Genomic DNA, 23106 nt, shown 5'->3' with positions numbered 1-23106 from the left:
TCCACGATTACGGCGCCGTGTTACGCTGCCGTCTCCTAGCAGCGGGACCAAACAATAGTGGACCGTTCCGTCTGCACACACTACGCCGGTGCGCCCGCGGTGATTTATGGTGCTTGTCTAGTTACGGTCACACACACACACACACACACACACACACACACACACACACACACACACACACACACACACACACACACACACACACACGCACACACGCACACGCACACACACACACACAGGTCATGTGATAAGTGCACAGATGCACACGGTGTCAAGCGAGGGGAACATTTTAACGTCCACATAAAGAACGGAAGGTCCAGCGCCCGGGGTTTGTCACCTGACCCGACTCTGATAACATTCTGCACAACTCATGTTGTGACAGGACGCAGGAAATAAACGGTTATCTCGACGCCGGACAGAAGCTCGTGTCGCCCGCATGTGTGAAGCGACCGAGGGCTCAATAGAATTCATATGATGCGTCGTAAACATAAGAGAGGGCGGCGTGACATTTGGCGGTGGGCGGATTACGAAAGATCACACTTTACAACGTGTTAAATTTATGAAGCGACTTCTTCCTTGTTGTCAACAGACTAGTTGGACGTCAGATATGGACAAGATTGGTTAAGATCTACAATCTGGAAACTTTTCATCCAAGTTTGAAATTTGTTTTTCTTCCCAAAAGTACCTTATTTTTCAGACTTTAAGGGGCCATGTATGTATAACGCGTCATGCTATTGGATAAAAGACGGTAATATCTAGCTTTGCATTTGGTCTAAACTTTTGTGGAAGTCAATGTTGTACTTATATGTGGTTTAAACCATTACAACTTAAATAAAAACATAATCACTTATGTCGGATGGCGATAGATAAGGATGTGATAACAGTGTTATACGTAGGGAGCACAAGATTATAAGAATACAAGGCTCGGTATCTGATAAAAATACAAGTTCCTGAAAAATACTTTTTATAGTTACCCAATTTCTTTTTTATTAATTATAACAAAAGGAAAATCACACATAGTACCTTAATCATTCAGTTTTGGTGAATTTCAATCTGTTTTTCTAAAGAAAAAGTAGATAAATAATTTCCAGGGCGAACAAACAGTTGTTAACAAGTGAGAAATTATTAAATCTACACATCATCTAGTTTTCACAAAGCTTTGTTACTCAGCACCAAACGCTGAAGAATATTTCGATACTCGGTACAAGCGAAGCATTTCAACCTGGTCTCGAAAAGCGCTATATAAATAAATATTACTTACTTACTTACTTACAAACAAAAAATTACATTGTAGCTCATTACCGAGCCCTATAAGGAAAATTAAAAGGATTTTAAATTCACCTTATAGTCCAAAATATACGGTATATCTTTAAGAAGATGAATATAAATATAATATAAAGATCTTTGTATCAATCATGCTCGTCTTGGGCTCCATTCGGGAAGTTACCCGACAGAAAAACAATGATTTTGACAGTTTCTTTGTGAAAGTTTAGGTCTCTTTGTGCACATGTTCCACTGCTCCAATGGGAATAAATGGTCGGGTAACTAATGCGAAACATCGATGTTTGTCATGAGCAATACTTTGAGTATATTCAGAAATAAAACATTTTTTAATCGAGGCATCAAACAGGATCAGAACGTTTACATACGAAGAACAAACTAGGTTGAAATAATAGAAAATTCCTGTCAATTATTTGATGGTTCAGTCGTAAGAGGATTAAACATCCTATCGTCAGTGATTCATTGAAAAGCTCCCGAGTTCATTGAACCCGGATTCAAATAGGAAAAACAAAAAAAACGAGGAAAAACAATCTGGAAAAGTGTGTTTTCTGTGGAGGATAATTTGTGATGGTAGCGGCCCGTTTGAGGCGCTCGGCTTTTGAGGAAGCGTCCAATCGAGTGGAAAGGAGGGAAGAAATTAGCGTCTCTGGCAGGAACTAAATTACCCTGGTTATTGAGGGAAGAAAAAAAAAGAAAAGAAAATTGGTTTCCACTCCAAACATGGGACTGGAGCCAAGAAGGCCTCGTGTTCGCCTCTTTGTTTTGTATCTAAATGTGACCTACTGGGACTTCTTACGTACGGAACCTGGATGTCGACGGTACCATCAAAGACGTACGTTTTATACGACATTAAAAAAAAAGGTCAGAAACCGAGGCAACAACAGCCTCACGACGCTCCCGGCTGATCCTTTTCACGTTCAGGAGAGAGTGGACCGCGGGCCCTCGCCACCACGAGACCGCAGGAGCCCGGCCCGAGCGCCGGAGCCCGGCCCGGCACCGGAGATTAGAGGCTGCCGGTGAGTCGTCGCCGGGCTTTGCTCGCGGTTGGCAGGCGCACGATTAGGAAGTCTCCGCCGGCGAGAGAACACTTCCACCTCGTGAATCAACTTCATCATCTCGGCTATTAAACCCAACGATGTGGTCGTGGCTTTGATGGCAGAACTTCCACGTGACGCCGCACTTCATTATGTAGGAAATATCAAAGTGTCGCGGCGACGCGTTATGAAGCGGCGCTAAAAGCTTTATAGCTGATCGATGCTAATCTATTTTTGCGTGAACCCTCGGAGGAGACGCTTTTAATAAAGACGTGAATGAATCAAGACTGAAGTCCATAGACATTAACTGTGAAAGCTTCTGTTCCTCAGAGTTCACCATCCCTGGTTCAATTTATTTTATCATTCCTGTCTGAAAGAGTTTCATTTTAAAAGAAGATAGAATTTTCTATTAAATAACATTAGCTTGTCCCTCCCGTTTCAGTGGAGTTGACCCAGTAAATAAAGCTGTAAACTAATAACAAGAAGAGTGATACACATTTATGTGGGAACATGTTGTTGCGGTGAAACAAGTCCTTTTGTTGATTCATGGTTATGCTGGTCACGCCATTTTAATTTCAACTTTATGAAGTCGGCGTGCGAATACGATGCTGACAATAAACAGGTCACTAAAAGTGCATCACTTTCATGAGCAAACAAACTTTTAGAAGTTATTGACTCTCTACTTCTTTAAAAGGTTGTTGATATGAAGATTTTGGTGCACAGTAGAGAAGTATTATTATTGTATTTCACTTTATTATACATAGGAGAAATGTATATCATTGAGAAATAAGGTAGACAACTATAAACATGCTAATGCATATTTAAAATGTTAAACTATCATTTAAATGTCTTCTAAATCAGATTATAATAATATTTTATTTTATTTTATATTTAAAAGTCAGAGGGACAGAACTAAACTAAAAAAAACAGAGGTTGTACTACAGCATCCTTATATGTCTTGTTTACTTTTGATGCATTTATTTATCAGAGTTTTCGTAGAAATAGGTCAAATCCTCCAATCATGCATCACCTTTACATCAACTGTCCAACGTCTTAGAGCCGGGAACCTGCTCCTTATAGTGTTTTAGTGAAATGTTTATATAAATCTGTCACTTTCGTTCACATTTGCAGGTGTTGGAACCAAAAAAATCCGAAGCTCAGGTTCAATCCAAAGATGTTCTCAACATGTTCCACGAATATTCATCTGGACTACATCAGAAATCTGTCACACAAACACTCCCAACAATACTGTGAGAGAAAAATTGTTTTGGTCTAAAAAAAGAAAACAAATGAGTGTTTCTCATGTTTCAGAATTTGTATTTTGTCATTGGGGTCACGAGGGGTCACGCGGGGGACGTCCTAATGTGGCCCCTGGGCTCCACATACCAAACAATTATTCCACTCAAGTACCTTGAGACCATAGTTTCCGACTTGGACGGTTCAAATTTAAAAATCCCACATGACCGACTCCGGTCTGAATGATTCATGCGAGACGCATTTACAGTCGGATCTATTTTTAAAAAGAAATGTCCCTCTTCTTACTTCTGGTCCGGGGGCCCCTGCTTAGAACCCATGACCGTCATCTCAACGCATTAAAAACAAGCATAAATGTTTCGTTGAAGTCAAAGGAACTCCACAAGATGCGTGTTTTGCTCGTGTTGTTTTCAAGGAAAGTGGTATTTCCTAATTGACTTCATGATTAGAAACGAGAAGAGGAAAGTCTTTACGAGGAAACCGCAGAACTTAAACACCGCGGGGAACGAGGAACATAATGGTTTATTCTCGGCTCCGAATTGCTTCTGCAAAACAGACTGAAGCGTACGTTTGCACGAGCCGAGATACGTCCTGAAGACGATGGTTTCCTTCAAACACGAGCCATAAGTCGAGGGTAAACGGACCAAGTGTTGCGACACTAAAGCTGGACCAGCATCTCCGGACAAAGAGCTCGGCTCTCGCTACGAGACGCGAGCACATGACCCGACGTTGCGACACGACCGACTTCTTCGGCGTTCCGTCATCCATTCCGAAACCTGGACGGGGGAATTATTTTGGTTCCAAACAGCGGCCCTCATGGACTTTGATTTGGTCCAAATGCAGAGTCGGGTTCTGCAAATGTTAAGACTGGTTGGACGTGCAGCACACGTGGACTGGAACCCATGTGTTGATGGAAAGTCTCGGCGATGGAACCGCACAAGGAGGTATTATTGGTTCGCAGAAATGTCAACAGTCTGTGTTAAGATCTATAAAACGTTGGCTTTATTGATCATCAACAGCTGAAGCAACAGTTTCAATTTAACAAAAGACTCAAACTCGTAGGGTGGTGAGAAAATACACTTATATATCCACAATAACACAACAATATTAGGTTTGTCATGATACCAACACATTTTAAACTCAATAAAGGATACTCAGGAAAATATTAGATACTCTACCACTTTTTTTTATTAACAATAAAATGCATAAATAACCTCTTTTGCAACTATTTTTCAATTAACAAATAAATAATTAAAATAAACAAAAACTGATGTAACTTTAGTGTTCCTTCCTTGGCTATGCTTTAGTTACCATAAAATTAACAAATAGACGACACTAACCCGGCCTAAAATAAGTAACATTTTTTTGTATGGACACTTTTGTAAGTTTTGATACTTTTGAAAACCCTAATTGATATTTCTGGAATTCTACTTATTTTGTGGTTTAAACAAATGTTATTTACAAATGACGAGCAAATATTCACAATGTTTGTCAATGTTGTCCTCCGCAGCTGAAGGAAGAATGAAATATCCTGAGCTCAGTGACGACTGAGGACGAGAGGATACAGTGACTCCAGCAGCTTTTAAAGCAGATTTTTGGACTCATTTTGGTTGAAAAACAAATGAAAGCAGTTACAACTTCGTAAAGAGTCATGTGGTCTGTAAATACTGCAACACCAGAGTCAAGTACTTGACAATACTACACATATATACTTGTTACTACACTATCACAACACCAGAGTCAAGTACTCGACAATACTACACATATATACTTGTTACTACACTATTATAACTCCAGAGTCAAGTACTGGACAATACTACACATATATACTTGTTACTACACTATTATAACACCAGAGTCAAGTACTGGACAATACTACACATATATACTTGTTACTACACTATTCTAACTCCAGAGTCAAGTACTGGACAATACTACACATATATACTTGTTACTACACTATCACAACACCAGAGTCAAGTACTGGACAATACTACACATATATACTTGTTACTACACTATCACAACACCAGAGTCAAGTACTGGACAATACTACACATATATACTTGTTACTACACTATCACAACACCAGAGTCAAGTACTGGACAATACTACAGATATGTACTTGTAACTACACTATCACAACACCAGAGTCAAGCACTGGACAATACTACACATATATATACTTGTTACTACACTATCACAACACCAGAGTCAAGTACTGGACAATACTACATATATATACTTCTTACTACACTATCACAACACCAGAGTCAAGTACTGGACAATACTAAACATATATACTTGTTACTACACTATCACAACACCAGAGTCAAGTACTCGACAATACTACATATATATACTTGTTACTGCAGTATCACAATATATCGCGTCGTTGGCAATGTATCGTGATACAGATTGTATCCAATTCTTGATTCTGATTCTCACGAAAACACAAACCCAGTTAACACTTTCAACTCATAAAAAGAATCGAACCAGCCTTTGAAAAACGTAAAGCCTCTTACTTCGCTGACACTTCTTCTGCGTCCAGCAGCGCTCGCTGAAGTGTCCGTTGATGGTGGTCGGCAGACACTCGGTCTTGCCGACGGAGGTTCCCGGACACACGTTCCCGCACTCTCGGTCGTTCTTGTTGGCCACGATGTAGTTGTCCTCCACCGTGTCCAGGATCTTGGACCAGTCCAGCGTGGACAGGTAGCAGAGGTCGGTGTTCTTCTCGATCCTCACGGCGCCGCGGGTGATGTTCATCAGGCTGTGGAGGCCCAGCTCTCGCAGCTGGAGCATCTCGAACACCACCAGGGCGTAGTTGAAGAACAGGTTGTTGCCCCGGATCACCGTCAGGTTGGGGAAGAGGTCGCTGAGGCTCTCAAGGCCGTACACCCGGAACAGCAGGAAGTAGTCGGTGACCACCAGCAGCTTGGGGAAGCTTAAGTTCCGGAAGTCCTCGGGCTTGGTCTTGAACATGAGCAGGATCTTCAAGTGGCCCTCGATCACGGTGCAGTTCTCGAGAGACCGAAGGTTGGACACATTGTTCCGGATGTCCTTGCTTGGACAAACTGAAAAGAAAGAGGGAAAGATGGGTTCACGCTTTTTCTCATTTTCCTAAATAATGCATCGAAAAATGTACTCCCAGAGGATTATTTACCTTCTAACTATCTATGAATTTTAATTTTTGACTGATTTATTTACACTTCATAATGTAAATAGTCACTATAGTTAAATTTAAGAAGGTACATGTTTACCTTTAGTTTCTTAAGTGTAAGCTTATTTAAATTAATATGTAGCTAATGAAATATTCTGAGAGAATCACAGGATAAATGAACCTAAAATCCCCCAAAAACACACAAACTTCTGAAGTTTCTCAGGCATATATCATTTGCCGTTATTGGCTGATCACTTATGCAACCGTCAGTTGTGAGTCCGCTACTGTAAGAACTGGAAAAACGAGGTTGAAGAGGCCCGTCGGGGTTTGAAGCAACAGAAGACGAAAAATAGATGAGTTGGTAATGAGAAGGAATATTTCACAGGAAGAAAAAAAGAAGTGGCTCTGATGAAGTCCAGACCGAGTTTGCTGACGTTTTGTTTAGCGACCGCATTCTGGCCGAGAGCCACCTTCAAATATGGCCAGCTGTCATCGGATGGAAGCCTCGCTCATCCTCGGTGATGCCGGTTTGATTTGTAGAGTCTACCCTGAACCTGGAGTCCGTGAAAACATTACCTAATGCTTTGAAAATACATGCGAGTGTGTGTGACGGAACAGAAGCGCTAATGATCCACCGGAGCCTTGAGAAATCAAGTCATATTTTAGCACAAACTCTAATAGCGATGGCATGAAGTTAGGGTCGACAGTAATGGGCGTCGCACGTCCATAAATCCCGTCGTCTATTAAAGTCTGGAGCTGGTGAGAGGACATCATATACAGACTGAAATGTGGTTTGTAAACTGCTCATTTGTTCCACTAACACTTCAAAACCTCAGCACATTTTCTCTGTCATTACAAAGAAGGAAAAAACAAAAAGTTTTCAGTACACGCCGCTACACAGATGAAGCTCGATCCAATGTAATCATTTAGAGAGTCAGTGGTCCAACGAAACCAAGTGTTACTCCGTCTTCCATTTCTGTTTTCAAAGGTTTAACATCGACATTTCTGGGCAGAACAGGACATTTTACACAAAGACTTCATCAACTCTACCAACGTCAACATACCGTGCTACCAAACTGAGCTCTTTGACGAAAGGTTAAATAGTTGTTGGACCAAACATTTGTTAAACTAGACAATAACCATCATGTTAACTCTAAGTTTCTTTACCTAGCAACACAATTACAAACTCAAGTTGCTTTTGAACGACATGACAGAAGTTTCCTCTGGGCTCAGTCGTGTTTTCCTTCCCTTGCCCTCAGTAAACCATTTCCAAAAAAAAAAAAAGACTTTAAAAAAAAAAGTTCAGGAAATTCTGGCAATGGTAAAAGAAACACATGATCTGGATCCACGAGTTGAGGTTTCGTGCTCCCCTTCTTGCTCGCAACTACTATGCATGTTGAGTTGGCGCATTTCAAAACAGTTCTGTTGTCCAATTCACCATATTTCTATCAACGATATTTCAGATGCTGAAGAGTAAATGAAGAGTGTATGTTCAGGGTTCTCACCAGTATTCTTGTCATGGTAACACTCACACCATTCCCAGCATTTTGAGGGCCAATTTTGAGGATGATATTTTTAATAAAATTTAGTCGTGATATTATCACAGCGGTACGATTAAGACACGATTCATAAAAACAAAAGAAAATCCCCCCTACTAGCTTGAGAAACAGCGTCGGGGCCCAATTCACACCGTAGGGGATCAAACTCAGTGTAGGGGCCCCCCCCTACGCTCAAGGGCCCTGATGTTTGTATAAAACTTTAAATAAATAAATGAAAAAAACAAGTAATAATATTTAGGGTAAAACAAAAATCCCAAGAAATGATGGGCTTTTTTTTTAGTACTAGTCATTTAGTTTTTAATTGAATATGTATTACAGTTTCCCAAAGGAGACCTCCTGAGGGATCAATAAAGTTTTACCTTACCTTACCTTTAGTTATAAGTTGTGTTTTTCCCCCCTTAGTTTCCAGTGAAAGTGATAAAAAAAAAGGCTAATGAAAGGGAATCAAGGAACCATTCATCTGATAAGGATTCCTACTGGACGCCTCGCTGGTGTTCGGGTCAAGTCCCACCTGTAGTCAAAGTCCCCCCTGCTGACGTTTATCCAGATTTTAAATTGAACTTGCGTGTTCTTGTGTCGTCTTGTGCGTTCATTTTCACTTTTTTTTTTTAATTTTATTTTGGAAATAACCCGTTCTCCTAACAATACACTCCTGCCAAAAGTCTAACTCGATAGAGCAGCGGTGAGTAACCCTGCAAAGGAAGAGCGATCAGGGGGCGATGAGTCCACGATTCTATCAGTGTTCACTTACAGCCCAGCCAGTATTTTTAGAAGCACATTCCCGATGGAGAATCTAATACACACCAGCAGTCCCGATAGTGGCTCTCATTGGAAAACTGGATCTGGGCAGGCCTGGTGTGTAACCGAGGCCACGGCAGAAGAAGAAGAACTGGCCTCGTGGACATGTGTTACTGTTTAGTTCGGAGACGAAAACGTGGCCGACGTGGAAGAACAACATGGTGTGAAAAGCGACCCAACAGGTGCAGGACACCGTCGAGATAACAAAAAGGTTAGACGAGGGTGTCGTCGTACGCAGCCTCGCCAGAGCCGGACCAGACTGAGAACACAGCCCGGTGTGTCAGGAATCATCAATTAGTCATTAGAGGTCCGGGCGCTCATTGACCGTCCGACTGTTCTCGCCTCCGAGACCGATGTACCGAGAAGGTTAATTGACCCCCAGGACCCGTCTACCCACCGGCGGGTTCTGTGGGGAAATCATTATGGAAGACGTGCTTCATAGGAAGATGCAAAAAAAGACATATTGTAAAAAGGATTGAATCCATGTGTTCGACACATCTTGGCAGGAAACTCTGAAGACTGGAGCTGCTACAGAAAATGCAAAACATATCTTTATTTTAAAATATACTGAAAATTCTTTATATACATGTACACGATATATGTTGATGTACCTTCGTAACCCCGCAAGGCAAGATTACACGACGCATTGAACTATGTACGACCTTAATTCCGATGACTCAACAGAACGAAACGTTTGACTCATTTCAACACGTTTGTGAATCTATTTTTAAATTTTCCTGATAAAATACACAAGAAATTTGCAACAGGAAAGTAAAGAGCCGTTTAACATCCGTTTTGTTTCTCAATATGCCCGAATGTGAGTGACTAGGGAGGATTATCAACAAATAATTAACATTTAAAAAGTATTAAAGATCATCAATATTGAAATTTACGAAGAATGATGCCAAAAATTGTACTTTCTTATATAGTGTCTGTTATATAATTTTGTGTAAATTGCAATATTGATGATTTTTAATACTTTTTAAACGTTAATAATTTGTTGATTGGTTCCACTTGTACTTTCTTGTATGGTTTCTGCTTAATAAAATGTTAGTTAAACATTTAGAGATCTATCTAATAATGATAATAATAATAATAATAATAACTATTATCCATCAAAAACAGCAAATACTCTGATCTATTCATGACATCACAAAAAGTACTTGTTACCCAGCAGACTTTTGAGTATTTGACTACAAGACAAAATGACACTAAAGCTCATAATTAGTCGATAATCGAAATAAATATTAGATCCGCTCAAATCCTAATGTCGATCAACTGTTCTTACCAAAACTCTGGTTAACAAAAGTTGCTGGAAGTTATATTTTTCTAGTAAACAACAGAAGTTTTCAACACAAGAAAAAAAGACCCGATTTGTTTTGACCCTTAACCTGGTCTGCCAAGTGGCTGGAGAACACGTCATGGTCTAATGTGACACAAGTCTCACGGTGATGCCAGCAAAGTGCCGACGCAGGGAAAAGTTCACTGGGCTAAACTTCAGGCGACAGAAGGTGACAATAATCCTAATGACCACCTGTCAGATTCTGGGAAAAGCCGACATTTCCTGTGACGGCCGCACCGTTGGACGAGGGCCTCACGATGTCACGAACGTGATCGTTCTGGTGGAACAAGTCCATCGGTGACGACAAGAATCAAAACATAAACAATGAAGCCGGTTCTCGAGTCGGGAAAAGATCCAGCTCGGCGAGGATAAACCTCAGGGAGGATCTTCAACATTCTCATCATAAATCTGACGGAGGGGAGAAAAAAACAAGTCCTTGAGACGAGAATGCCCGGTGACAGTCGGCGACCTTGCTAATGCTACATGACAAGCCGCTAACAAAAGCCCATCGTTCACGGCGACCGTAAACACGAGGAGCGGGATGAGCTGTTCCGACAGTAAATCTCCGAAGATGAACCGTCGACACCTGAACGTTTGCTCGACAACAACAGACCAACTGTGGATCTCTATGGTTCCAGGCAGCGGTCGAGACCCGAGTCAGCCTGAACAAGACCTCCACCATTCAGTGTCGCACAGAAGCCCCTTCTGAGGGGCCGTGGAGCAAAACAAAAGAAACGAAAAATTACCTTAAGCCTTAACTGTTAACATTAAAGAAAATGCTCTGAAACAAGAAAGAAAATATGGGAAATGCATGTAATTATGACAAGGTTTGTGTTGTGTTTTTTTGCAAAACTACTATTAATTGATAGTTTATTTTTGTTGGCGTCTTATTGTTGTCGTCACTTCGTTGTCGTTGCCGTTCTGTCATCGTTGTTATGCTGTCGTCATTGTTTGTGTTTGTTTTGTTGTCATCCTTATCATCATTTGGTTCTTGGAGTTGCGAGTCTTCATTGTTGTTGTCGCCATCGTCGTTTTGTTGTTAAATTGTACTACTGTTTATTGTCGTGTTTTGCACTACCACTATTAATTAATGTTTATTTTTGTTGGCATTGTATTATTGTTGTCATTTTGTTGTTGTTGTTGTCGTCATTCCGTCATCGTTGTTATGTTGTCATTGTGGTTGTGTTTTCGTTATCATCATTGTGTTCTTGGCGTCGTTGAGTATTTATTGTTGTTGTCGCCGTTGTCGTTTTGTTGAATTTTAAAAATGTACTACTGTTTATTGTTGTTTTTTTCACTACCACTATAAATTGATTGTTTATTTTGGTTGGCATTGTATTATTGTTGTCATTTTGTTGTTGTTGTCATTCTGTCATCGGTGTTATGTTGTCATCGTGGTTGTGTTTTTGTTGTTGTTATCATCATTGTGTTCTTGGCGTCGTTGAGTGTTCATTGTCGTCGTCACCATCGTCATTTTGTTGTTAAATTGTACTACTATTTATTGTTGTATTTTTATTGCTGTGTATTTTGCACAACGACTATAACATTTGTTTATTTTTGTTGGCGTATTATTGTCTTCATTTTGTTGTCTTTCTGTCATCGGTGTTAATTTGTCGTCATTGTTGTGATTGTTTCGTTCTCATCATCATCATCGTGTTCTTTGCATCGTTGAGTATTTATTGTTGTCACCATCGTTGTTTTGTTATAAAAATTGTACTACGGTTTATTGTTGTATTTTTATTATTGTGTTTTTTTGCACTACTACTAAAAAATGTAGTTTTGATTCATTTTTGTTGGCATTGTATTATTGTCGGCATTTTGTCATCAGTGTTGTGTTTGTATCATTGTCATCACCGTGAATTTGGCGTTGTTGATTATTTATTGTTGTCGTCATCCTCGTCGTTTTGTTGTTAAATAGTACTGTTTATTGTTGCATTTATATTGTGTTTTTTTTGCACTACTACTATATATTGCTCAATTATGAAAGTTTCTAAATGTTGTCATCGTTATCGTTTTGTTATAGTCCTTGTTGTATTGTCGTCATCTTTTTGTCTTGGTTGTGTCTTGGTTGTGTCTTTGTCTTAAGTTTTGCCGTCGTTGTCAGAAAGTCGAAAAACGAATGGTTGCAGAAGCGAGTCGATGACGAAAGGCCTGTAGTTACAGGTGGTTACAAACGATGGCGTTTATCGTCACATGGCCCCCGAGTGAACCGAGGCCCCACGAGTGCGCAGGAAGTGCAACACAAACACCGAGAGATTGCTACACTTCCCCTTTCAAGGTTTCACCGTTTCGCTGTTTTCCCTGCAGAGCCCCGAGATGCCGAGGTCACCGAGATACACGGCGGCCACTTTCCAATGCGACGCCGTCCACTCTAAGAAAAGCCGTAAAACTCGCTCAGCCGTCGTCTGAAAACGACATAAAACTGAATCTTCGTTACGTTGGAAAAACGACGGTAAAAGCCCTTTAAGGTTTCAGGGAAAGTGAAGCAGCTTCAGCAGAACAGGCTTCTGAGAGAAGTTCCAGCTGTTTGGTCGGAGCATCAGACACGTCAGTAAGAAAATAAAGTCGAGGGAGTGAAAAAGAAAGCGGGTCCAAGAGCTCCGCGGATAAAGAATCGACCTCAGCATTCTTCTTACGGCGGTTCTCTGGGTTTGACGACCGCTTTCTCGTCCAGCAATAAAAGGAAGGCGGTGAGATAATCATTACCTTCGCAACAACAAGAACATTTCCTCAGAATAGCAGCGCCGTGTCAAGGTTAAAGTTCTGGCCTCGGCTTCCTCGTCAGGTGTCTGCAGCGGGGGGGTGACGGGAAGGTGTGCGACGGCATGTACGCTTCGTAAATGTGAACCTGTCACCAGGATTAGTCGGCCATTGTTACGTGTGACAAGTGCAACAACAACAAAAAAAAAATCAATCCTTTGTGTCCACGTCGACAACACTCATGACTCTGGCGCTAAGACAGTACAGGCAGTGACCCAGCATTGTTTGACTCAAGTGCTCAAGGGTTCCGAGGGTGTGTGGGGGGGGGGGGGGGGGGGGGCGCTCCATCACTTCGGATCGTTAACGTTTTCCGAAAGACGTAAATCAAAGGTGCCGCCTTCGAGCCCCGCCGTGACCCCGGGGACACCCGACACAAGGCTACTGACCTGTCAGTCATGCGTTTACGACGGCGTTTATGATACTTTTTTAGCCAAACAACTGCTGCCGAGGTTCCTGTTGCTCGCGTCACGTTTGTTCAGTTACACTTAAATAACAAATCGACGTCTGCCGAACATAGTCCGGGTTGGTTTTTCAACCAACTGTCCAACTGGGTGGAGACCTCCGGGCAGACCCAGGACATGTAGGGACTATTAAACCCTTCTCCATCGGCTGGTCCTAGCCCTACTTTTGACCCTACTTTTGACCCTACTTTTGACCCTACTCTACCCAGTTAGTGGTGCCAAAGAGTATGGTACGTCAAAGCAGACTCTAGTTTTAGAAACTGTTCTAGTCTGGTTCCAAGGGGGCAGAGGGGGCGCTAAAGAGGTGCCATCAACCAACTACCACTGACATGTTATTTCGCAAATGCCAACAAAAGAAACAAACCAAACACTTCTGGAGAAAACGCTGCAAGAAGGAGTTCAGTAAGTTGGTTTGAAGTGGTTCTTGGACTAGGTCCAGACCTTATTGTGACTTGGGAGAACACCTTTGCCTCCGGGTTGTTACGATGGCCACGCCCACCTGGTCGGGCTTAGGAGCAGAGTTGAGTCGAGTCGAGGGTAGTCGACTGCTGCCACGGCGACCCAACGACAGTGAAGCAAATGGAATCAGTTTGAGAAAATAAAAGTTGCAAAACTAAAACTTTAAGATGTTTACGTTTCTCTGTCGCGAGTATTTCTGAGTAACAGTGTCATGGATATTACACAATTTCCAATAAGAGCCGTTTCAGAAGGAACAGTACTGGGTCTGGATTCGCATACTTATCTTAGTGCACTAGAAGTTAGTATGCATCAGGATAGTGTACGTACTAACTAGGACGCAAATTCTCCACAGATAGTATGTCTCAAATCAAACACTGCTGCTGCACACTTAACAGGAAATGACGCGACAATGTATATATATATTTATCGACGTAACTTCCGTTTACAACGTCACTAAGATGGATCCGTTTAGGGTAGAAAGTGTCCATCGATCCGTACTGTTTTGTGGGTGTTTTAGGGATCATTTAGTGTACAGAGCACTACATTTCACATACTAAGTAGGCAAGTAATTTGTATTTGTATAGCGCTTTTCCAGACCACGGTCACAAAGTGCTTAAACAATCAAAATAATACTCAATAAAATATATACTTTAAAGGTCAGGATAATACTGAGAACAACACAGGAGTTCCAGAAAAATCAAGGAAAATAATTAAGATGCTCGTATGCACTAAAGATACTAAGTTTAAGTACACTTAAGACACAGCTCGGGACTCTATGGTCCACCATCGTCGCCAATATTCAAGGTGAAATATATACGAAACCATCCATGCACTCCAGGACCAGGTAGATAAGAAAGTTTGGTTCCTTGACTGAAAACAACATCCAACACAGACTTTCCCAGATACCACCAGCTAGTCTTCGACGGAGACAAAAAACATTTCCCACCGTAAGGTTGAAACCCCTGACATTTCCAAGACAAGGCTCCATCTTGAGTGTTTACTGAAGCCTCAACGACTCCAGTGTCCGACCATGTCGTCCAGCGTCCTCCATATTGACATCACAACCCTGTTTCAAACGGAGCCTGTGGGTCAATTCAACAACCTCGCATGATTCACGTGTTCTCCTCTTGTTTATTTGTATTCTCTGTGCAAGAGTATGAGGTTATTTTAACCAATTTTTCCAGCTGGAATTCGTAGGAAACAAAAACAAAGCACTCTAGACAAAATGTCAGAGCAACACTGGAGGCAGCGTGACACGTCTGACGCAACTGAAGAAGATAATCCAGAAACTTTTGACGGCGACACGTTTACACCGCCGCCAAATATAATCTTTCTTTATTAAGTGAGTTTTTCCATCAAGCTGAGCTCGACCCAACAAGTCGCTCTGAAGATTTCCTGACCAGACCAGCTTATGAAATCGGCCAGTGTGAGGCCCAGGTTCCACTCTTCCCCCTCTGTGGTTCGCTGCAGTCTGAGAGGAGCGCGAGGGGGCGATTACACAACTGGCTTTTTTTTTGATTTACGTCTTTAAAATTCTCGCTCAAACTGGTCCGATGGCATCGTTTCCCCCCCTAGAAATATGTTCGCAAAAACCGACCATCAAGAAGTCGACGTTTACGGCAACCCGGGGGCCAGTTTGAGCAGTTCATCCGTCTTCAGAACAATTAAATCTACCTGTCGCTGCGTCTCGCTCGACAAAACATTCCGTTCATATCCAGCTGCGGCGCACGTTTCACATGAAAACACGACGGATGTTATCAAAGTTCTAACCTTAACCTGGACCGAGTGACGTCAGTTTATCTTCACCAACTCATCCAGCCTGTGCTGACAAATAGAAAATGTAATAAATCCCTCAACAAGGATGATTTTTGTCCTCCGTGAACTCTTGTTAAAAAGATTATTATGCAGGATTGAGCCTTGGAAATGATTTAAAACTTTTACGCTTTAGTTTATTATTATAAATGCACGATTGCCGTCGCAATTCCTAAGATCATTTGACTTATTTTAGCAAGTTTCTTATTATTTCTGAACCATAATATCAAAATAAACCCGAATAATGCTCACTTTAAAGTGAATTTTCTTGATTTTAACATAAAGTTTATCACCACTTTAAGCTTGTTATGATCCTCCAGCTGAAAATCTTCACTTTACAGTGAACACCTTCTTAAAATGTGACGATAAAGACAAATATTGTGTTATTTCTGTGTTTGGAATCCAACCATGTTTCCATATCTATGATGTATAACATTGAGAGCTTTGAAATGAAACGTCTTTTCTTTTTTTTTTTAATGTGAAGTCAATCACTGTGAGGAGTATTTGCTTTTGTGATCCCGGCCCAGTAAAAAAGCCAGTGTTGTGTTAAGGAACCGTGGAAATGTCATGTGTTATTGCAAAGGCAGTCGCTGGTTCTTATCGGCCGGGGCTCTCGTGGCGACTATAAAAGAGGCAGCGAGGATAAAGAGGGCTTACTGTGGCATTCTTTCAGCGACCGCCGCGACACACCGTAGCTTTAGCACAATAAACAAGCAATTAAACTCGGACAAATTCTCAGACTTCAAAAAGGAAAAAAAAAATCTTGTTTACAGTTCCGGACAGACTCAAACACACGATAAGTGTTGACCTTTGTCCCTTCAACGCAGCGTCGCTCCTACTACTGCGGCGGCGTTTTATCAAATCAACATCATTGACGAAACAGGGAATGTTTGGTTTGGCTGGAGGAGTAAAAAAGGTGGATTTTTGGTGGAAAAATATGATGAATCATTTCATCACTTGTTATTTTTAAAGCTAATATATATACATAAATGTTACATTTAAATAAATATTTATGGATGACATATCTACAATATGAGGACAGTTGAGTTGAATTTTAAACAATAAATCAATGAATATTGAAAGATTTGAAGCATAATATTTGATTAAAAAAACATTGACTTTAGTCAAACAAATCTAAACAAACACCAAAAAGAGTAATATTTAAGTTGCAAAAACAGAAGGATCAAAAATTATCAATGGAATATTTTTTAATGGAAGAAAAACAACATTTGCACTTCAACTACAAACTGACGAGTTTCAGAATATTTGGAGAAAATTATGAAATTGAACTTGTAGTAAGATTTAAAAAATAAGTTTCGAATTATAAATGACTATACTTTCATGAACCTAATATATAAACACATACTTCGAGTTTATTATAACATTATTCTGAACGTGTTATTGTTCTTTGTTTTTATTTTCTGTAACTACTATTTTGAGGGAAGAAAATAGAAAACTAGTTGAAAAAGAAAAATCAAGATTTGAGTTCAGAAGTCAAAGAAAATGTAATGAAAACAATGTTTAATATCGAGGGAAAAAAATGTAAATACAAGAGAAGTAACTGGTTTTAGAAAGTTTCTAAATGCATATTTAAAGATCCGATGATTCAGAAACAAGTTAAAACCGTTCAGTCAACAGTGGATCACGACAAATAAAAGGATAAAAAGGCAGAAAACTCACTTTCTCCGGTCGCCAGATGACAGCAAGTCACGAAGACGCAGAAAACGGCCACGACCAGCGCCTCAGTGCGGAGCCACATATCTGCCCGAGGAGGAGAGCTGGAGTCCGGCAGACGCTCGCTGGCACCACACGTCCACTTGGTGTGAAAAACCTCAGGAAATTGTTTTTATTTGAAGGCGAGCGCCGACAGGTAAACAAGAATAAATAAACGACATTCCCGGAAGATGGGCGGAGGAACTAGTCCAACGTGTTCAATGCAACACAAGCTACACACGTTAGCTTAGCTCAAGTTAGCCACACGACAAAAACAAAGCAAAAACCACCACAAACTCCTGCGGCCGGACGTTCAAAAATCACCGTAAAGTCGTAATAGATGGCGCACGGTGGACGTGCGGCTGTAAAAGCGACAATAAAGCGAGATTTATCTGCGCTTTTGGAGAAGCTAACGGCGGCTAAGCTAGCTGTCAAGCTTGGCTACACCGAGCTCAGGCCAAGAGTCAACTTTGTCCCGTGGACACAAAACACGTTCTTGCGGTGGGGAAGGAAAAAAAAACACGACGTCGTCCTTGACGCCCTGGAGATCGTTGTTTTAAAAAAGCCGTCGCGTTGACAAGATGTGACAGAAGGTCGTGGTTTGTGGAAGCATGGCGCAACGTTTGCGCGTCAGAAACCCCTTAAAAGTCCTCAAGTCCGCGGCGAACATGCTGCTCTGTGCACGGGGGGGAAAAAATGGGGGAAAAAGAAGAAAACACGGGATAAATCGCAGGAAGAGATTCCAGCGAAGATCTTTAAAAAAAAGAAAAGAAGGCGCTGAAGGTTCAGCAGCTTCTTTATGTTTGGCAAGTGAGAAAAACAAACCCGTGGTGCGTTCAGGCTCCGCGCAGGTAAACAGAAGCTAAACGACGCTTTTTTTCCGCTTCGGGTTGAAATAAAAACGGGTTTAATCTCTAGTTTCTCGCACACACAGAGGTAGATGGTCTCCCAGGCTCTGGTGGATCCCCGTCTTCTGGTTCCCAGTCGCCCCGCCAGTAAACAAACCCTGCCAGGGAGACAGATGGGCTTGAGGGGAAATACGGACTGGAGCTTATTGGATAAAAGTGTGAGCCTCGACCAACTGCTAATCCACTTTCTGCTGCTCAACTGATGTGGTTTGCAGTTTCATATCATTGATAATGCAGTTTGGATGTGGAAACACAAGCAGAACCGTCACTTTTAAACAGCAGGTGGTCGCTTTTCCATTGAATATATATTTAAAATCCAATCCGATATGTCTTCGGCATCAGAATAAATCTATTTAGTTGTTTTGTGGGAGGAAAAAAAGAGCTGAGCCAGAGGCTCAATCTTGAGGAACAGTCGTCTACGTCATATTGTGGAGGAAACACCTTTAAAAGTAGAAAGAACAGTACAAGTTGTTGTAAGATTAAACAAATACATAGGAAGTAGGAGAGGAAACATGTATAGAATTTAAAACAAACATTTGACATGTTGGAAAATTGTTTGTTTTATTAAAATATTGTTGCTTTTAAGCTTGAAATATATATATAAAAAAAATGAAATGAATAATTTCTGTATTGACAGGTTGAATTTAGTTGCAAGTAATTTTAAAATAAAGTATTTGATTAGGGTTTTCTTTTCTTTGTACATAGAGTTTGATATTCAAATTTCACTAATAAAAAAATTATTTATTTTATATATAAATAATGAAAAAATGTTAAAAGTAGAAAGAAAATTGTTGTAAAATTAAACAAATACATAGAGAGGAAATTTGTATAGAATATAAAATAAACATTTTCCATGTTGGAACATGTTTGTTTTTTTTTTTAATTAAAATATTGTTGATTTTAAACTTGAAATATATATATAAAAAAAATGTAATGAATAGTTTCTATAATGACAGGTTGAATTTAAGTAAGTAAGTAATTTGTATTTATATAGCGCTTTTCCAGACCAGGGTATTAGGTAAGTATTTTTTTTTAGGGTTTTCTTTTCTTTATAAATATAATTTGATATTCAAATTCCAGTAGTTCCCGAAAAAAATAGAAAATCTTCTGAATTCTCTATATTATTTTATCTGTGGTCTTTTAAATTAAATATAAAAACGTTGCTATAATAGAGTCACCAGACAATACCAACAGAGCACCGAGCTACTGGATCGAACTCTCAGCCAATCATGCGACTCACAGACGATCATGTGACTGATCGTCTTATCATGGTGAGATGTTTTAAAATGTTCCTTTTGATTCAGAAACTAAACTTTACTGTTAAATTTCAGAAAATGTCATTTGTACTTAAGTAAGTAAGTCATTTGTATTTATATAGCGCTTTTCCAGACCAGGGTCACAAGGAATAAACTCAATACTCAGTAAAATATATACTTTAAAGGTCAAGATAATACTGAGAAAACAACAAAGGAGTTCCAGAAAATCAAGGAAAAGTACGTATTAGGTATAAATACTTAATAAGTAATTACTTACGCCTAACGATACTAACGGCACGAAATGTTGTATTGTTTTTAAATTTTGAGTAAAGAGTAATTGTGAGTACTTCAGAGTTCTGAGGTGTAACCTGAGTGATCCGTGTGTCTTTAAATCAGGATTTAAAACCTTGGATATTCACGACATGCCTTGAGATCTGACGCGGACAGACCAGCGAGTCGATGCCGTGCAAGAAAGATTGAATAATAAGCTAATAGTTCCCTGAGGCAACAACAAGTTACGAGGAAAGTAACGACAATAGCGTGACGTGTGACCAGAGATGATCACAACAAAGAAGATTATCGTGACACAAATAGACAATGAAGGAGGCGACGCTGACATAACACTAGCATTAGCTTCACTGCACTTGTGAGATATTAAATACTTTTGTGGCATTTATATTAGTGCAGAGTATTTACTGGGAATAAAGCGTGTTTCCTGTGAACATTTATACAATAAACTCAATAAACTACAAGAGAAAGAGTCAGTTTTAAAATATGTTTTAATGCTTCTTGTCATGTTAACGTTATAATGACACATTAACGGCAGATCATTCATGTGATTATGATTCCATGACCGTTATAATATTACAAATTAAAATAGTGTTAATACAGACATAAATACTGGTTTAAAATGATTGAATAAAATTAAAAAGGAAGTTCCCTGACCGGGAATCGAACCCGGGCCGCGGCGGTGAGAGCGCCGAATCCTAACCACTAGACCACCAGGGAGCCATGCACTGGAGCAGGTCAAACGACTACTAAAACCAATCAGTTGTACAGATGTGATTTTTTACGCTTTAGGTTTGTTTTTATTTTTCCCTTTTTGTGAGATTTGCTTTTCAATTGAATAAAAAAACATTATATTTTTATATCTATTTAAATGTAGGTTAATTATATTTGTTATATATTTGTTATATGTCATGGAATAATGAGACATGAATTTTTTATTTTCCTTTTATTTTATTTTTTCCTTCTTTCTCTTGGATTCGAGGCCCGTAACTAAGTCACTGTCAAATGAAAGTAACTGATGTGTTGACGAAACTGTCATTATCTTCAGAGTCCACTAGATGGCTTCTCCATCTTCCTTTGAACCTTTAGGGCATTGATATGAACATTTAGGGCGTCGACTTGAACCTTTAGGGCGTCGACTTGAACTTTTAGGGCGTTGACTTGAACCTTTAGGGCGTCGACTTGAACTTTTAGGGCGTTGACTTGAACTTTTAGGGCGTCGACTTGAACTTTTAGGGCGTTGACTTGAACCTTTAGGGCGTCGACTTGAACTTTTAGGGCGTTGACTTGAACTTTTAGGGCGTCGACTTGAACTTTTAGGGCGTTGACTTGAACCTTTAGGGCGTCGACTTGAACCTTTAGGGCGTCGACTTGAACTTTTAGGGCGTTGACTTGAACTTTTAGGGCGTCGACTTGAACTTTTAGGCCGTCGGCTTGAACCTTAAGGGGGTCGACCTGAACCTTTAGGGCGTCGACTTGAACATTTAGGGCATCGACTTGAACTTTTAGGGCGTCGACTTGAACCTTTAGGGTGTCGACTTGAACCTTTAGGGCGTTGACATGAAGATTTAGGGCGCCGACTTCAACCATTAGGGCGTCGTCTTGAACTTTTTAGGGCGTTGACTTGAACCTTTAGGGCGTCGACTTGAACTTTTAGGGCGTTGACTTGAACCTTTAGGGCATCGACTTGAACTTTTAGGGCGTCGACTTGAACTTTTAGGCCGTCGGCTTTAACCTTAAGGGGGTCGACCTGAACCTTTAGGGCGTCGACTTTAAACTTTAGGGCTTCGACCTCAACCTTTAGGGCGTCGACTTTAAACTTTTGGGCTTCGACCTGAACCTTTAGGGCGTCGACTTTAAACTTTAGGGCTTCGACCTCAACCTTTAGGGCGTCGACTTTAAACTTTAGGGCTTCGACCTCAACCTTTAGGGCGTCGACTTTAAACTTTTGGGCTTCGACCTCAACCTTTAGGGCGTCGACTTTAAACTTTAGGGCTTCGACCTCAACCTTTAGGGCGTCGACTTTAAACTTTAGGGCTTCGACCTCAACCTTTAGGGCGTCGACTTTAAACTTTAGGGCTTCGACCTCAACCTTTAGGGCGTCGACTTTAAACTTTTGGGCTTCGCCCTCAACCTTTAGGGCGTCGACTTTAAACTTTAGGGCTTCGACCTCAACCTTTAGGGCGTCGACTTTAAACTTTTGGGCTTCGACCTCAACCTTTAGGGCGTCGACTTTAAACTTTAGGGCTTCGACCTCAACCTTTAGGGCGTCGACTTTAAACTTTAGGGCTTCGACCTCAACCTTTAGGGCGTCGACTTTAAACTTTAGGGCTTCGACCTCAACCTTTAGGGCGTCGACTTTAAACTTTAGGGCTTCGACCTCAACCTTTAGGGCGTCGACTTTAAACTTTAGGGCTTCGACCTCAACCTTTAGGGCGTCGACTTTAAACTTTAGGGCTTCGACCTCAACCTTTAGGGTATAAATATTTATTTTTAATTATTGGATTTAACAAAAATTCTCTCATCAGAAGCGGAAATTGTTTTGTTTTTCAAAATAATTTAATTAAAAAAAAAAATGGTTTAAAGTATTTTTTATTAACACAGAAAGTTTGATATTGTTATTAAAATAATCCAAAAATAAATAATAAATAATAATCATCTAAATGTCATATAAAAACGAAAGCGACGCCAGACAGAACCAACAGATCACGAGAGACTTTCAGCCAATCATGTGACATGCAGACGATCATGTGACTGAAGAAAATAATTATAAACATGAATAATTATGAATTATTGCAACGAGAATATTCAACTTTTAAAAAAATGTTTTATACATTTTGAGAATATATATTTTTTTAAATTAAATCATTAAAAACAAGTTGAACTTTTCAATAAATAAACTGTTAAATTCGATGATTTTATTCATGAAAAAGGAACTAAAATGATGAAAACATCAAGGTTTTAATGAATAAAAAGAACATGTGACGTCACTGATCTTCTTCCGTTCTTCTTCCTCCATCG

General features: G+C 40.2%; 1 protein-coding gene and 1 non-coding gene across 3 annotated transcripts in view; both read right to left on the bottom strand.

The window, feature by feature from the left end:
* The window catches only part of insra (insulin receptor a), a 67201-nt gene extending 48519 nt beyond the window's left edge, over positions 1–18682 (bottom strand). Inside the window, exons 1-2 of one of the 2 annotated variants that reach the window (XM_087811890.1) lie at positions 17601–18682; positions 6095–6643 (exon numbers count right to left, since the gene is read on the bottom strand). In XM_087811890.1, coding sequence (XP_087668016.1) covers positions 6095–6643; positions 17601–17679 — 628 coding nt within the window. In that variant the 5' untranslated portion in view covers positions 17680–18682. The remainder of the gene's footprint in view (positions 1–6094; positions 6644–17600) is intronic. The other variant, XM_087811889.1, reaches the window with a different exon arrangement.
* A 2051-nt stretch (positions 18683–20733) lies between these two features.
* On the bottom strand, positions 20734–20805 carry trnae-cuc (transfer RNA glutamic acid (anticodon CUC)). The gene has a single exon. It is a non-coding gene; the product is annotated as a tRNA-Glu (tRNA).
* Between the last annotated feature and the right edge of the window lie 2301 nt (positions 20806–23106).

The sequence above is a fragment of the Callionymus lyra genome, chromosome 16, assembly GCF_982586985.1.
Source record: "Callionymus lyra chromosome 16, fCalLyr1.hap1.1, whole genome shotgun sequence".
NCBI lineage: Eukaryota > Metazoa > Chordata > Actinopteri > Syngnathiformes > Callionymidae > Callionymus > Callionymus lyra.
This window is presented reverse-complemented; position numbering and strand designations above follow the sequence as displayed.